General features: G+C 42.7%; 3 protein-coding genes across 4 annotated transcripts; 2 read left to right on the top strand and 1 right to left on the bottom strand.

Annotated features, from left to right (window-relative positions):
• The first annotated feature begins 237 nt into the window (after window positions 1-237).
• LOC119202434 (C-C motif chemokine 20-like) lies at window positions 238-2,963 on the top strand. 2 transcript variants are annotated; one of them, XM_037457085.2, is made up of 5 exons: window positions 238-261; window positions 1,456-1,541; window positions 1,734-1,848; window positions 2,060-2,195; window positions 2,379-2,963. In XM_037457085.2, the coding sequence occupies exons 2-5, from the start codon at window positions 1,478-1,480 to the stop codon at window positions 2,391-2,393; spliced, it is 330 nt and encodes a 109-aa protein (XP_037312982.2). In that variant the 5' UTR covers window positions 238-261; window positions 1,456-1,477; the 3' UTR covers window positions 2,394-2,963. The 2 variants fall into 2 exon arrangements, with proteins under 2 accessions (XP_037312982.2, XP_037312980.2); XM_037457083.2 differs by lacking the exon at window positions 238-261 and adding an exon at window positions 1,079-1,100.
• Window positions 2,964-5,372: 2,409 nt separating this feature from the next.
• On the bottom strand, window positions 5,373-7,132 carry LOC119209547 (serine/threonine-protein kinase NIM1). The gene is made up of 3 exons (XM_037458959.2): window positions 6,866-7,132; window positions 6,372-6,640; window positions 5,373-6,131 (listed from the first exon to the last, which is right to left on the bottom strand). Exons 1-3 carry the CDS (start codon window positions 7,050-7,052, stop codon window positions 5,373-5,375), a joined length of 1,215 nt encoding a protein of 404 aa, XP_037314856.2. The 5' UTR covers window positions 7,053-7,132.
• A 2,347-nt stretch (window positions 7,133-9,479) lies between these two features.
• pnhd (pinhead) lies at window positions 9,480-13,858 on the top strand. The gene is made up of 7 exons (XM_037459190.2): window positions 9,480-9,551; window positions 10,054-10,149; window positions 10,309-10,448; window positions 10,817-11,093; window positions 11,814-11,995; window positions 12,798-12,856; window positions 13,660-13,858. Exons 1-7 carry the CDS (start codon window positions 9,500-9,502, stop codon window positions 13,808-13,810), a joined length of 957 nt encoding a protein of 318 aa, XP_037315087.2. The 5' UTR covers window positions 9,480-9,499; the 3' UTR covers window positions 13,811-13,858.
• Window positions 13,859-14,367: the final 509 nt, after the last annotated feature.

Below are 14,367 nucleotides of genomic sequence, written 5' to 3'. Positions count from 1 at the left end.
ATTGTGTATGTTTTTTTAAATAATCAGGGAAAAGTGATATCATGTAACAACTTTAAGGTGCAAAGATGTAGTTCACATGCATCGGTGATTTATGAATGAGGTGACTGATGACTTGTTACTTTTCCTTTCAAGTCAGCTCCAAGGGTCAACATTGGATTCCTATCATCTGTTAATGTGAACTCTATTCACTCTCAGACTTTATGGTTTGATAAGACATATTAGTACGTTCCATCTGTTGGGGACTTCCACTCTCAACCAAAGGTAAATGAACAACAGCAACACACCTTAACACAGCACATCATAATATGTTCCGCAAATAATACGCAGTGTGTATTTTTTCAAAAGCTAACCAGACACGGTGACCATAGTGAAAAGTTGAAAAGCATGAAAATTGTTCATCCACTCTTATCTTTCATACAGTGGATAAGTAATATAGAATAATAACCTTTAAATATCAGCCATCATCTCTATCATGTAACAATGTGTTGCATGGGTTAGTGGTTTGTGAGGAATATGCATATTTATATTCATGGTCACACATGCAGTGCGTATGTTGTATTGAGGAAGGCTGACAAGGAGCTGGTGTCGACGGGGAGTTAAACCTTCAAGAGTTTAGCGGTCCGGACTCAAATGACAACAATTGCAGGCGACTAAGGAGCTGAGTACATGGCAAGATTAGTTTACTCTTTCCACATTTCAATGTATGACTTGAAAAATCAATCTTCCACACCCAAATACAGGCATGCTGAGAATATCCAACTTTGTCGAGTTGCGAAAGCTCCACTTTTCAGTTGTAAATGATATTGTCCGACTCAAGTATCACAAGCTCTCCCCTTTGAGAGAAATCCTACATTAAGTGGGACCCACATATTTGGATTGAGCAACACACCGTGAAATTTTTTTGGAGAAAAGCGTCAAGGATAAAATTGCATATCGATATAGCTTCGGAAAAAAAAGAAAAAGAAAAAGAAACCTGAGACGAAGTGCAAAGGTGATTGCGTTTCATGGAAATATGATACCTGGTAGTCCTTTATAAAAGGGCCTCGCCTTGCCTGCACAGTCACAAGACGACAGGCAGCAAGCACATCGAGAGCATTAAGGTGAGTAGCTGGCAACCTTTCTGTAGAAGGAGACACTGCATGGTTCTCATTTGGAACTCCCTTAATACTATTTGTTATGGTCATTAATGTAAGATTATATGTATATTATATTCTTTTTCTTTCTAATTTGAGGTAAGGGCACAGATTCAGTGAAGAGATGTGGATCCTTTTTTTTTATCAGCATCAAGTTCTTTACATGCACATCAATAAAAAGAGAGCTGATATGAAATATTAAGTTCAAAGTTTCAGGGTTGAATAGGAAAGGCATGGGAGGAGCTCGGGTGCTTTAATCGCTGAATGATAAGGCCAATTGCAGGTGAGCGTTAAATCCTGGCCTCCCTTTGGCTTCTTTCAGTGCTGCAACTACAGACCACACCATGAGGTCCAACACCATTATTGTCCTGCTGGGCCTGTCTTGCGTCTGTCTCTCCCTGGCACAAAGTAAGACCCTGTAAAAAGCCCGTTTGTCACACTGTGGCCTCATCGTGTCGTATTCCTCTGGTCACGACCTCCAGTATTGTATAACCTGAAAATTGATTGTTTGACTATGTGGTGCAAATACTGTTACACTGTGGTGGCACTGGACTGCGCCGGACCTCTGATGGTAACTGTACGGGATTTCTTCTCATTCAGCGACCTTTGAGGACTGCTGTTATAGGTATGTGACGAAAACCCAGCGCATTCAGAGACAAGCAGTAAATTACAGACAGCAGGTGGTCGATGGAGGCTGCAACATTCCTGCTACGATGTAAGTACACGTGCACAGATAATGACGGATTGGGTTGATCATTTATTTTTATTTACATTTATTTAAATTTAAATTATTTATCATTTGACTTTTGACTTTTTGTGTACAAAACTGCCCCGTCTTATTAGTTTGACCGTTACCTCTCTGTAGCGAGATATGCGGGAGACACAAGGGCCAGTAAAGCTGATTCTGGTTCTTAATCGTCCTCCAGCCTCATCCTGAGAACCCCGAGAACCGTAAAAACACAGCGTGTGGTGTGCGTGGACCCACACGCCCCGTGGGTGGTTCATCTGATAAAGAAGATCGACAAAAAGAAAGGCAAACACGATCGCTACCAACCCAAGACGGTGGGGGATTTCTGAAGTGGTTGCATTGTAAAATTGTCCATCTATTTAAACCATGACCGTACAAATTTAATCTCTAACACAATGTCCTGAAAATCTCAGTTGCAGTTTCCTTCGTATGTCATGGTTTTTTTTTTCATTTGTTGAAGAAATATTCCAATGGATGTTTTTGCTCTTCGCCCACAGCTGCACAGAAGCTAATGGAGATCGAGCCGCTGCAGCGGCCCCAGGCCATCTTTCATCTGCCAAATCGTATCATTGAGCAACGCACGCTTCTACAGAGGTTTCCTGGTGTCCTCCCAGAAGGCAGTCGAGGTGGTTGGTGATGGAAATCTTGTAGCATTACTTTTGCTTTCACTCTGCACTAAGATAAAGGTCAAAGCTTGGGTACAACAAACTTCTGATGCCGACTGGCCACCACATGAATTCATAACTTCCTTCGGTATCATGGCTGCTTCATGACAAATGTTTATTTTTCTTGACTTTTAAGAGGGAGAGTTTTCAATAAGCTTTAAATAATGTGATTGTGAGTTTAAATGGTCATTTCAGGCATATGTAACATAATGTGCAAGATGTGTCCAAATGTTCATTAAGTTCTTGTTAATTTGCAGACACAAATTATTGAACATGAATATCTTCCAAAATTTGTGTCATACAAATATATAACTCATCTTCAATTGTTCTAAATATTTTAAATGTCTGTCTTTTCGTACATTGTTTTGTATCGATTTTAATAACACATTCTAACAATAAAATTGCTTATTAATTTCCTCTCTTTTGCATTTTTACGTTATATTTACTTAAAACTGGGAACAATATGTATAAAATACTTTTGAAAATGGAACCTACAGTTGAAACAATCTAAATGTTTACCTTAATGAACAAGCTCCTTAAAATGAAACACACATATATTTCTGTTTGGTTTATTGGTGGGGTTCCTCTAAAGAATACTCATCACCTGATGTAGTCATCATTCAATTATGCTGACAGTATCTTAACAAAGTTTAAACACAGCTTAGTAACATGTAAAACATTTATATATGCAAGTGATCTTCACTGCAGCGTCTACTATTCAACGTAATAAAGACAAGACCAACAGAATTCTGGACTCATTCTTGATAGCAGGGTGTTAAACGGACTTATTCGGCATTTCACACACTGTAATGTTTGACAGCTGTATATAAATGGTTTTATAAACAGATCACCTTTATGTAAGGTGCTTTTAAAATGTTGTTCAGTGGCTACGATAACCTTTAAAATTCATACATCTTATTTTGTTTTATGCTCCCCATTTTTGTGTTTTCTCCATCCTCTGTTGTCTTGAAACATAGCTTTTCACAGCAATTAGGGCTCTGCACAGGATGCCCAGGCACTTCAAACAAACACTTAACAGATCCCCAGATGTAACTGTTCCGACTGAAACTGCAATGCCAAAGCTTCTGCAAAAATAAATCACACTTGAAGCTGTGTGAACGTTACGCTGATTTACAACCTACAGTATCTGATCTGACACGGCGCTGGATTTCGATGATTTTATCGCGCTTATTCTCTCATCTCCGTGGGGCCTCCAAACAAACTGCCGGGACACGCAGCTGATCTGTTGAGTAACCCCAGTGTGTTTAACTGCAGCCGTTGGAGATTTATGACTTCCACTCAGTTTGTCTCGCCGAGGATTCATCCTGGAAACTGCCTGCGGCTCGATGGCGACATTATCAGACGGCACAGGCCTTTCCACTGTAATTCTATTAGTCATCTGATGCTTATTGATTCAAAGGAAGGTATTAAGACATCCTCTCCACTAACGTGCAAATGATTGAGAGTTGGGAAAAAGTTTGAAGTTGTGCAATCAACACCTAGAGTCCTTCACACATGCTGGGGAGATAATCGCTTCAACAGGTTGCCAACATTGCCTAAAGGTAACTGATAGATAACCTGGCACATATATAATAATTAATAAGACATTAATAGCATGTACAATATTGATGGGCGTTCATAATTATAAAGGGTGTGACTGACAGGTGCAACACTTCAAGAGGTAAAAAGGATTTGGTTTCAGAATGAAAAGGATTTGGCTTTCTTTTCTTCTTCTTCACATCAAAACAAAAGTGACAGTTGTGCCGCACTTTTGGCTTTCGCATGTCGAGGCAGAAGGAATCGCAGGGTCGGCATTGCCGTCATCAAGTCTAAGCCTTCCTTCGTCAAACCGAAAAGACTCTGAACATGAAACTTAAGTCAGAGAAACAATATGTGCTTAGGAGAGGTTTGGACCCAGACTTGTTGATTCCAGATGTTGGTCTCCCTGCCATCTTCTTAACTTTGAACGCGACAAAACCAGCAAGATTTTGAAAAGATCCAAAGATGAAAGCGCTCGTAAAGAATCGCACATAAAGTCAGTTTATTTTATAGCCATACTTTGTACTGATTAACCCTACCCCCAAAAATGAATGGAAACTACTTTTTAATTTTGTTTTTGTTTTTAGGATCATAGCTTTTATTACACCATGCTAAGAAAATGCTTTTAATTGCTTTCAAATATTAACTCCACATCCTCTTTTGTGCCCAAAGGAAAATCCATGTGAAGGACTGCATTTTTCTGTCGACAGTAATGTGTGGCTATTTTATTTATTAGGCAGGAAAGAAGAATGAAACTCTCTCTCGCCCTCTCGTCTCTTCAATATGTTTATAGAAAAGGAAATAATACTCAAACAGTAAGTCAATTTCTGTCATGTTCAGGCTCAGGCAATATTTCCTGCTCAGAATTTATGGAAATATATTACTATGTGTTCTAAAAGATACAAATATGGAACAAGAAAATAACCCCAAAAAACTAATGCTTAATTATTAAAAATAATTATGATATTTGTGTGTATACATGCAACTAAATATTGCTTATTTTGAATAAATAACATATTGTATGTGTGTATATATATATATATATTTCATTAACTACTTAGCCTTAGTGGGATTATTTGTCAACAATAAACAGCCAGACAATATCAGATTCTGCACGTATAGCTTTGCCTAAGCAAGATATACACTTTTAAAGAGTAAATAATTATTTTTTTAAAACCCTCATTTAGAGCAAAACCTCTGTCATGAAGATCAAGTACGCATTCTAGGCCAAAGGCCCGTGAGGCAAAGGGCACATTTCCCAAAATGCCAAACTACTGAGACACTTAACTACATGACGACGCAGACCACAGAGTGGTGTTTGTTTAAGCGGCCGTCTGAGCCCGTCCTCCACGTGGGTCCGTTCTGGGACTCTTTGGCGCACATCGGGCTGTAGCCCACGGCCTCCACGGTCCTTCTCTTTTGCATACGGTGCAGCAGAATCCGATAAGTGCCGTTGATGGGGCTCTTCAGGTCCAGGCGGCTGCTGAGGACTTGCACCCCGGTGATGCCGAGGTCCTCCAGCGCCGCCTTCACTTTCAGTTCATCCGCGCTGAGGACGCCGTGGGCGGGCTCGACCAGGTGGGAGGGCAAGGGGCTACAGGACAGGTATGCCCCGGGGCCGTCGATGCCTCTCATCCAGTCGCTGTCCGCGATCTGGCTCGCGGTGAGGCGATCGACGGGAACCGGCCTCAAGAGGCCGGCGATGATCTCCCTGCACGGCCTAGGTACGTAGGGCGGAATGGCGTAGGAGCCCTGCAGGATGCAACACCTCAGCCGCCCTGTGTTTGTCGCTTTGAATGGCAGCGTGGCGGTCGCCATGAAGTAGAGCAAGATCCCCAGCGCCCACATGTCGGCGTATCTGCCGACGTAGCCCTTCTCCCTGAACAGCTCGGGGGCCGTGTAAGGCGGGGAGCCGCAGAACGTGTGAAGGACGTCGTCGGGGCGGCAGATCGAGCTGAAACCAAAGTCGCCCACTTTAATGCAGTAGGTGTTGGTGTAGAAGACGTTCTCTGCCTTCAGGTCCCTGTGGATGATATTATTATCATGCTGGGGGGGAGAAAAGAGAGAAATGTTTGAGGCCTTTTCATTCAACTCTACTGCACAGTTGGTTGAATCCAGGGTCAAAAGAAAAGCTGTATTCTCCATTGCATCAGGAAATTCATTATTCTACAGATCTATGACAAGTTCTAGTAATGTATCCTATTAAAGTCCTATCAATCATCCGCTGCTGTGGGAATCGCTTTTTTTTCTTCTCAACGTTCTCCCAGGGACTCGTTGGTGACTCACCATGTGTTTGACTGCAGACGTGACCTGAGAAAACACCAGCTTGCTCTCCAGGTCCGACAGACGCCCCCTGGTGCTGATGCGGGAGAACAGTTCTCCTCCGCTGGCGTACTCCATCACCAGGTAGAGCCTCTTGAACGTCTCCACCACCTCATACAGGCGGACGATATTTGGGTGATTCAGCTTCTCCATGCAAGAAATTTCCGAGGCGAAAGGCGCTTTCGATTTCTTGCCCAGACGCACTTTGTCCAGGATTTTTACTGCCACTTTCTCTATCAGATGGGATACAAATACGGGCAATGAGGCCACGAGCAACACAAGGACCTTTCAATGCTTTGGTCAGGAAGTGGTACATTTCTTCTTTGTGGATTCCTACAGAGTCTGTCTTGTCGCGAGGGATGTGAGGTCTTTTCAGACCAAATTATCATTACCGATTCAGGATAATAACTAACGGACACATGCACTTTATTGGCAGCCGAAAGCTCTCAGCATCTCACCTTTGGTCAGGTCATGAATCCCCAATCTAACCCGGGAGAAGTTTCCCGATCCGATCTCTCCTCTCAGCTCGTAAAGTCCCACCCGCCGACCAAACGTCAGGTCGTCAATCACCCTCTCTGAATGGGTCAAGTCATGAAAGGCCTTCCCAAACGCAGTGAGCTGCTTGGACTCCTCGTCCACCCCCATGTTCTCCTTGGTCTCCAACTTTCCCCCCTCCTTTGGGGACGTCAAGGAGATCTCCCCCTGACACGCAGTTGTCTTTAACTGAGCTCCTGAGAGGGAAAAAATTGTTACGGAATGAAGCAAAAACATTTTTAAATTGTATTTCCTGCATCGTATGGCCTTGAATATACATCGGTGTGCGTTTTACACTCACGTGTTTTCCCTTTTACGTTCCTCTTACTTCTTTCTGTGTTGACGGCAACATTTCTGCCGTTCCAATACATGATGTTTTCCTCAGATGGCACCGATTTCTTTGGTAAAACAAATTTTATAAAGGAAAAAAAGGTGGTAAATTATAGAGGGAAGTAAGAATCCCTGAAACACAAACTGGAGGAAAAAAGGGAAAACGTATTGGGCAGCATGACGTGAATAGAAATCAGGAAAATCTCCTGCAGGTGTTTCTCGGATCTGCTGTCGGTGCCGCTGCTCTTTTTTCGCCTGCTGCTGTAATGTCTCCTGCTGTATAATCCAGGACTACTGCAGGACGCCTCTATAATCCCAGTGTTGGACTCCTCCCTGATGAATTTGCTTGATCAGGACCCTGATGGGATTATTTCTACATTACATATGACCATCATTACTGATCCGGGTCAAGCGACTGTGGAAAGGTTATGAAGTGCAGTTAAGTTTCATGCGGTCAGGACATTTAATTACTTGTCCCCTTATGAATAAATGTTTACGTTAAGTTTCTTGCTTTGTCCAATGTGCTGTGCAACACTTTTCCATTAAGTTATGTAGACTAAAACCGCAAGTCTCAGGACAAAGTGTCTAAAGTGTCTTAATCGCCCCCCCCCCCCCCCCCCCCCCCCCGCTGTCATCCTCTGCCACGCAGACGGGACAGCGGGGCTCATCGGACGGTCGTCTTGGATAAGCTGCACGCCGATGTGTCACGTGCAGCTCGGTGTAATCCCATCAGGCCCTTCAGTGATCCTCTCTGCACCGGGAATGCCGGAGGGTTGTTGGGAAGTGCATTGAGGAAGTAGATGTGTGCAAAGGCTGCATTCAAAGAGGTATGAAAGTAATCTCCCGATTAGAAACGCAAAGATGAGGCCACTAAATACCAGAATGACGACCGAAGGGGAGTAAAAGAAGTGTTTTATTTAACAGTCTAAATAAATCTTGACATCTGAAATTGGCAACAACCACAAACAATTGTCCATTAGTAACTGTTCCAGAGAATTTAATTATCACACAGTCTTCCTCATCAAAGGAATTTTGTTTACCATTTTGTGGTAAAATCATCATCTTTTTTTTTTTAAGGGATTCAATTTGTCAGAAAAATGCCAATTCTGTGTCAAATAGGAAAACTTTGCTGGGAAGACACAACACAGCATTTAATTTGACTTACATCTGACCCCTGACATCACAGAATTATAAATGATTTAACAAATATTACAGCATTGTTTACTGCCCTCCCCTCAATAAGTGGCCCTTACATTTAAAAAAAACAACATTGTGCTCATCTTTTTGTGACTACATGTCACCATCTCCATGATTAAATCAAGTAATTACTACGACTAAATCGGTGTTTCACCAGCGTTATGATTCATTTCAATAGGATTGGTTTTAATTTAATGAAATGAGTCAACAATGGAAAGTGCCGTAGGGCGTTGCCTCAATCAAGGTGTCTGAGTGCTGACGGCTAAGTGAACGATGATCCCGGTGAAAATGAGGGGATCATATCAACACTTCAAGGAAGGACTAACACCTTCAACTTCAACACACGAATGGAGAATCAGTACAATGCCAACGTTACGTCATGGCTAAATCGCTTCCTGTGATTAAAACAAGACTTTTTTTAAACATGACATGAATGTTTAGGTTTTTGGAGAAGAAGTATATGGTGGTTCCTGATCTTGGCCCTTTCCTTTGCGGAGGTAAAAAAAAAAAGGAGCTTTTTTAAGCTCAGCTCTGAAAGGTCTGGCCATTTGGCGTCTTGTTGAATAAACACAAAGGTGCTGGAGATTTCAGGAGGGGGGGGGGGGCCACGCTGATCCTGTTTATGTGTTTGGGCCGGGTTTTGTTTTAAGTCGGAGGTGCTAAACACCTTCCCCCTGAGATAAAAGATGATTAATGCCTTTGAATGAGTGGCTCAAGGCTACTTAAGCCCTTCATTAGGGCGAGCTCGGGCCGGCCGACACACTCGAGCCACCGTGTCCCTCGAGGCACAAACAGAGAAACTGTGGAGACTTCCTTTGAAGTGGGCCCTGCTTGTAAGAACGCCACCCCACAAAGCATTCAGCATGGAAATTGGATTAGCGCGCCCTCTTTTCTGACCCCACACCACATTGAGAGCTGGGTTTCAGGCATTTTTTGGGGCTGAAACATCATCCCACATAAATATCAGAGGCATCGGTGAGCAGAGGGACACTCGGTATTTGGCAGCTGAGGAGCAGATCGGGACTCAAGCCATGGATGTATCCGGGCCATTTCTTCTCCTCCTGTGCGCCCTCCACCTGACCTGTAAGTACTGTTTGCACTCTTCTCTACTGCTGGTGTGACATGTGTAAGTATAACCTTTCACTAAATGGACTGATACGGATTTGAGCAAATGTACTTACTCCTTATGATAGGACTGTAAACATGTGTGTACACAGGGAGTGCGGTTGAACACATGCACTTCCATTTATGAAAACCCAAATAAGAAATGTCCAGGTTTTTCTAGGTCTATAATTGTCATGTCATGTTTTTTTTTTAATTTATATAACTCAATAATGTTTTTATTTAAAACTCAAATGTATATGCCTATGGCTAATTAACCGCTAATTAACCCATTTCATTAACAAATAAGCTTTAGGAACATGGACAATGCCCTATTGAGTCCCAAGTTTAACCTTTGTGCAGCCCGCTAAATATGCTAATTTTTTTGAATATATAATGTTTCAAATCATGAAAAAAGAAAAGTTATCTTCACCATACAACTACTACAGTGTTAACGCCCTGATGTTTGTGTTCTCTTTTCTAGCGACTGGAGTGTTGAGCAAACACGTAGATCACAGAAACCTGTTCACACAAAGACTGTGCTGCAAAAGACAAAGCCACTTTGTCTACCTCGGACAAGGTAAAGCACCACCACAGTCATCTTATATAAATATCATCTTATATAGGGATTTTTTTCCAAAGAATGCGAAATTTGGAAGAAAACCAAGACAATAACTTTAAATAAATAATAATCTATGATATAATAAAAAGTGTTATGTGTGTCCCTCATTCTCCGCAGACATCTCTGGGAGTCCTGTCAGTGTTGACGTGGGAATGTGCAGGTCACATTGTGGGGGAGTATCTAGGCCCTCACACGAAGCAGGACAACAAGAATACTCAAAACACTCCTCAATGCTGGAATTTCTCAGGAGCAAGAAAGTAAGTGAAGTTCCCCTCGTGGCCACAAGAGCACGCTGTTGCTTTGTGATCGTCACCTGGGGGTCGTCCTGGTCAATTACTAATAGAAAACACACGTGATAATGTAAATACAGTTATTAACTGAAGCACCTCGAGTCATTTGCTTAAATAAGACGCAAAAAATATATATTCTAAGATAAACACGGGGCGGGGGGCAACTCAACATTAATCGGAGAACAGAAGCATTAACTACACGTGTAGCGACACTGAAACGGAGTACCACTAAGTTGATGTCCATAGCAATATGCCGAGACATGTCTGACCAAAACCAACAACTACTTTCTTCTCTCTCTCTCTCTCTCTCTCTCTCTCTCTCTCCTTCACCAAAGATGAGGACGCGCGGAGCTGCCTCCGCAGACAGCCCGGAGCCGCCGAGCCAGCTGCCCTCGTGCGGGCTGAACCAGGTGTGCGAGCCGACCGGCATGCGCGTGGACACGGTGCTTCTGTTCGAGGGGCCCCGGGAGGTGGAGGTCATCCAGGAGTGCCAATGCGACGTCAGGCTGACTCAGTGCATCCGGGTCCCCGCGGTGAGGACTTACCACTCCGAGACGCCGTATGAGACGGTCATCGACGTGGGAGGATGCTCCCGGTCCAAGGGCTCACCAGGTGTGTGTGTGTGTGTGTGTGTGTGTGTGTGTGCGTGCGTGTGTGTGTGTGTGTATGCGTGCATGTGCCTGTCAATCAAAACAGGAACGAGGGGCTCATCTTAACAGTGAGCAGATAATCAAAAGAAAAATGACTGAAAACGAAGGAAAAGCTGTCAATTTTTAAAAAGTCAAAGGAGAAATTAAAAAACTCCCCTTTCCTTTGGGTCAGTTTTTTTAATACCGACACTCTATTTAGATTGACCAGATCAGACTAACCATCATATTTTAACAGTGTCACTGCGTTTGTGTATTTGTATGTTTATGGGATAACTGGCCCAGTTATAATGATACTGACTGCAGGACCAGTCAAAGCCTCACTTCACTGGTATTGGACTCAACGCTTCTCATTATGCTGAGCAAAATAAACCTTACATTACCTTTTGGCCATTTGTCCAGATTGTAGCTAAATGTAATGCATGAGTTTGATTCAGTGATAACATATACATACTGTATTCTTATAGGTCTCTTTTCTGAAATACACTATCCTGTAACCGCACCAGAACAAGACACCATTCATGAAGTGGGTGTCTAGTGTATTCAGATTCAGATCTGGTCCGTCTGAGAGTGATCCCAAAGCTAAACCTGTGTTATAAATGTTGCTCGTCTGGTTATGTTCCTTTGCATCGCCGGTTATAACTCGTTAACGCCTCTCACATGTGCTCTTTTCTATCCTCCATAGAGGGATTATCCTGCGTCCCCACTACGTTTGACTCGGTCTTGGTGGAAACCCCCAACAAAGGGCACCTCGTCCGGACGGTGGCGGCCTGCGAGCTGAAGGAAAGCTGCTACCGGGTCGCATACGTGGAGTATTACTATGAAACGGTCCACCATGCGGATGGAGTAAAAGAGGAGAGGCTCAAAGTAGGTGTTAACGCTGAAGTTCCATCACCAGATCTTATTAATCAGCAGTCTTGTTTATTAACCACAACAAAAACGTGCGTTGATCCACCCTTATGTTTGTATCCAGCCTCTGAAAATAACCTTCACTTCTTCTTTGGCCAGCAGGACATACTTAACACCACAAGAGGGTTGCATTTGAGATGCAGTTTCACACTTTGACTTTTCCAGTAAAGTTGAGAGGAAACGGGGGTCTCGCGAGGTGCCAGACAGTTAGAAGTAGCTTCATTCATGAGACAAGTGTGGAAGACAGCACTTAATTAAGATAATCCTTTGGCCGGTGGCTGCACTGCAGGATGGGTTGCATGCCCATTCATAAGCCAATACACATGACGGACTGGCAGATTTGAGTTCTAGTTCGATCGTATTTAGGAAAATGAAATCAAAACCTGATTCAAACAGCTCTGTTGCCATGTTGAGTTTGCAATTCACAAATGCCCGACTTTGCACTTATTACAAGTTCATTCCCAATCTTCACAAATTTCTAAATAATTCCATAAGACATCAGACTTCACGGGATGAATGATATGATTTAAGATTTAACTTGACAACCTGGAACACAGTTTGTACATTGGGTCCCTCAGCTCTGAAGGTGCGAGCGCAGTGCAAACACAAATGGCTCCTGCAGGTGTCGAAGAAGAGCTGTTAAGATGCTAAAAAAAAAAATTAAAAAAAAAAAAGCAGCCGGGCTCCAACTCAACTGAGTCAATATTTGTGGCCAGCTGTGAGCTGATTGCCCTCTCTCTGTGTTGCTAATCTTCCACAGGAAATAGATGTGGGCAGATGTTTGGGAGGCTGCACCACAGGAAACCGGTGCCTTCTCAGGTAAGCACGAACAGCTGCTACGCACACCCAGCCACACACCTCCTCCGCCTCGCTCGGAAAACAATTGCCTGTGAATTCTGACACTTTCTGCACTCAGCATGTTGTCCTCCATCAATCCCCTCACCAAATGTCCCCCTGTCAGAAATACCAGACCTGTAACGGTGCAAGAAACGCATTGGTTCGTAGCGGTTCTCCTCCTTTTTTATCCTAAAATGAAGTAAAATGTGCTACTTTAGGAATGTGAATCTTTTATAAGTTAAACTAATATTTAACAGTTTGAACAATCCTATACTTGTGTGGTGTTTACACCAAGAAAAAGCAAGATCCGAGATGGTTTATGGCTGCAGCAATACATATTAAGAATATTGGTGTGTAGAGCGCCTTGTTTTCAACGCTTCTTTAAACGCTTTTCTCTAAATTCCCCCCTGACAAGTTCCTTATCTTTGAAAACGTTGGTCTTGCAACTCTAAGTTAAAATCAAGCGTATTTCTGGGATGCAAAGTGTCATTTTGGGATGAGTTTGGTTTAATAACAGCAACATGTATGGGATTCATTTTGTGTATTGTGCACAGTTGTAAACTCACTATAACAGAAGTTTCTTGGTCGGACTCGTAATAACGCCCTCAAAAGCAATTTACTGTAGTGTAATTGGACAATAAAAGGTTCAAAAAGATCCCTGGTCAAACATCATGACATGAAATAACCTCACCCACTAAAGTGAACGGTTACAGTGTGAATACACATGTCAACAGGAGTCCATGTGTAGAAGTTACAATGTACCGATGATTGATTTTCTCTTGCAGGAGTCAATCACATCCTGAAATGTGCCACTTATGGGCTGACAGACAGCCCGGCTCGTGCGCTCCTCAGGGCTACGAGAGCCACAACTTCCTCAACCAGCACGGTCAGATCCGCGCCGTCCTCTCCATCACTTCCTGTCTGTGCCAAACCTGAACACTGCGCCTCCTACTGGACAACAGCCACATCAGCCACTGGCGACTCCACCGCCAACATTTGTTTTCCCTAAAGTATTATTGTATTATATGTAATATATGTAAAGAGGAAAAGTTTGTAAATAAATTTAATACAACAATGTGTGAGGACTTGCAATGGGAACAATGCACAAAACAAAGTTTTACCAAACTGCTAATAGAACTTAAATATTGTAAAAAGGTACAATACAAAGCAAAGGAAACACAGTCCTTTCAGACTTTAGCCCTATTTTGAATGTTTATACAAATGTATGTCGTATCTAAAACGTTTCCAAAGAAATTATATTATCCAAAGAATGAATCCTGGAAAGGAGCTCATTGAAAGCAAACCAATGTCGCAAATGTCCCTTCGAAGAAAACACGTGCAAGCAGTAAACGTATTTGATATGAACGTGTGAAACAACTCATGTGTTTTACTGTCAAACTATAAAAGGTTTTATGACTTGCAACTTTCAAGGTGTGATGTAGAGAATACCTTTGATCTCTGAAATATTTGTTACTGTGGGGTCATTGACTTTC

This window comes from Pungitius pungitius, chromosome 15, assembly GCF_949316345.1.
Source record: "Pungitius pungitius chromosome 15, fPunPun2.1, whole genome shotgun sequence".
In the NCBI taxonomy this organism is placed as follows: Eukaryota; Metazoa; Chordata; class Actinopteri; order Perciformes; family Gasterosteidae; genus Pungitius; species Pungitius pungitius.
Note: the sequence above shows the minus strand (reverse complement) of the source record. Positions and strands in the feature narration are given on the sequence as shown.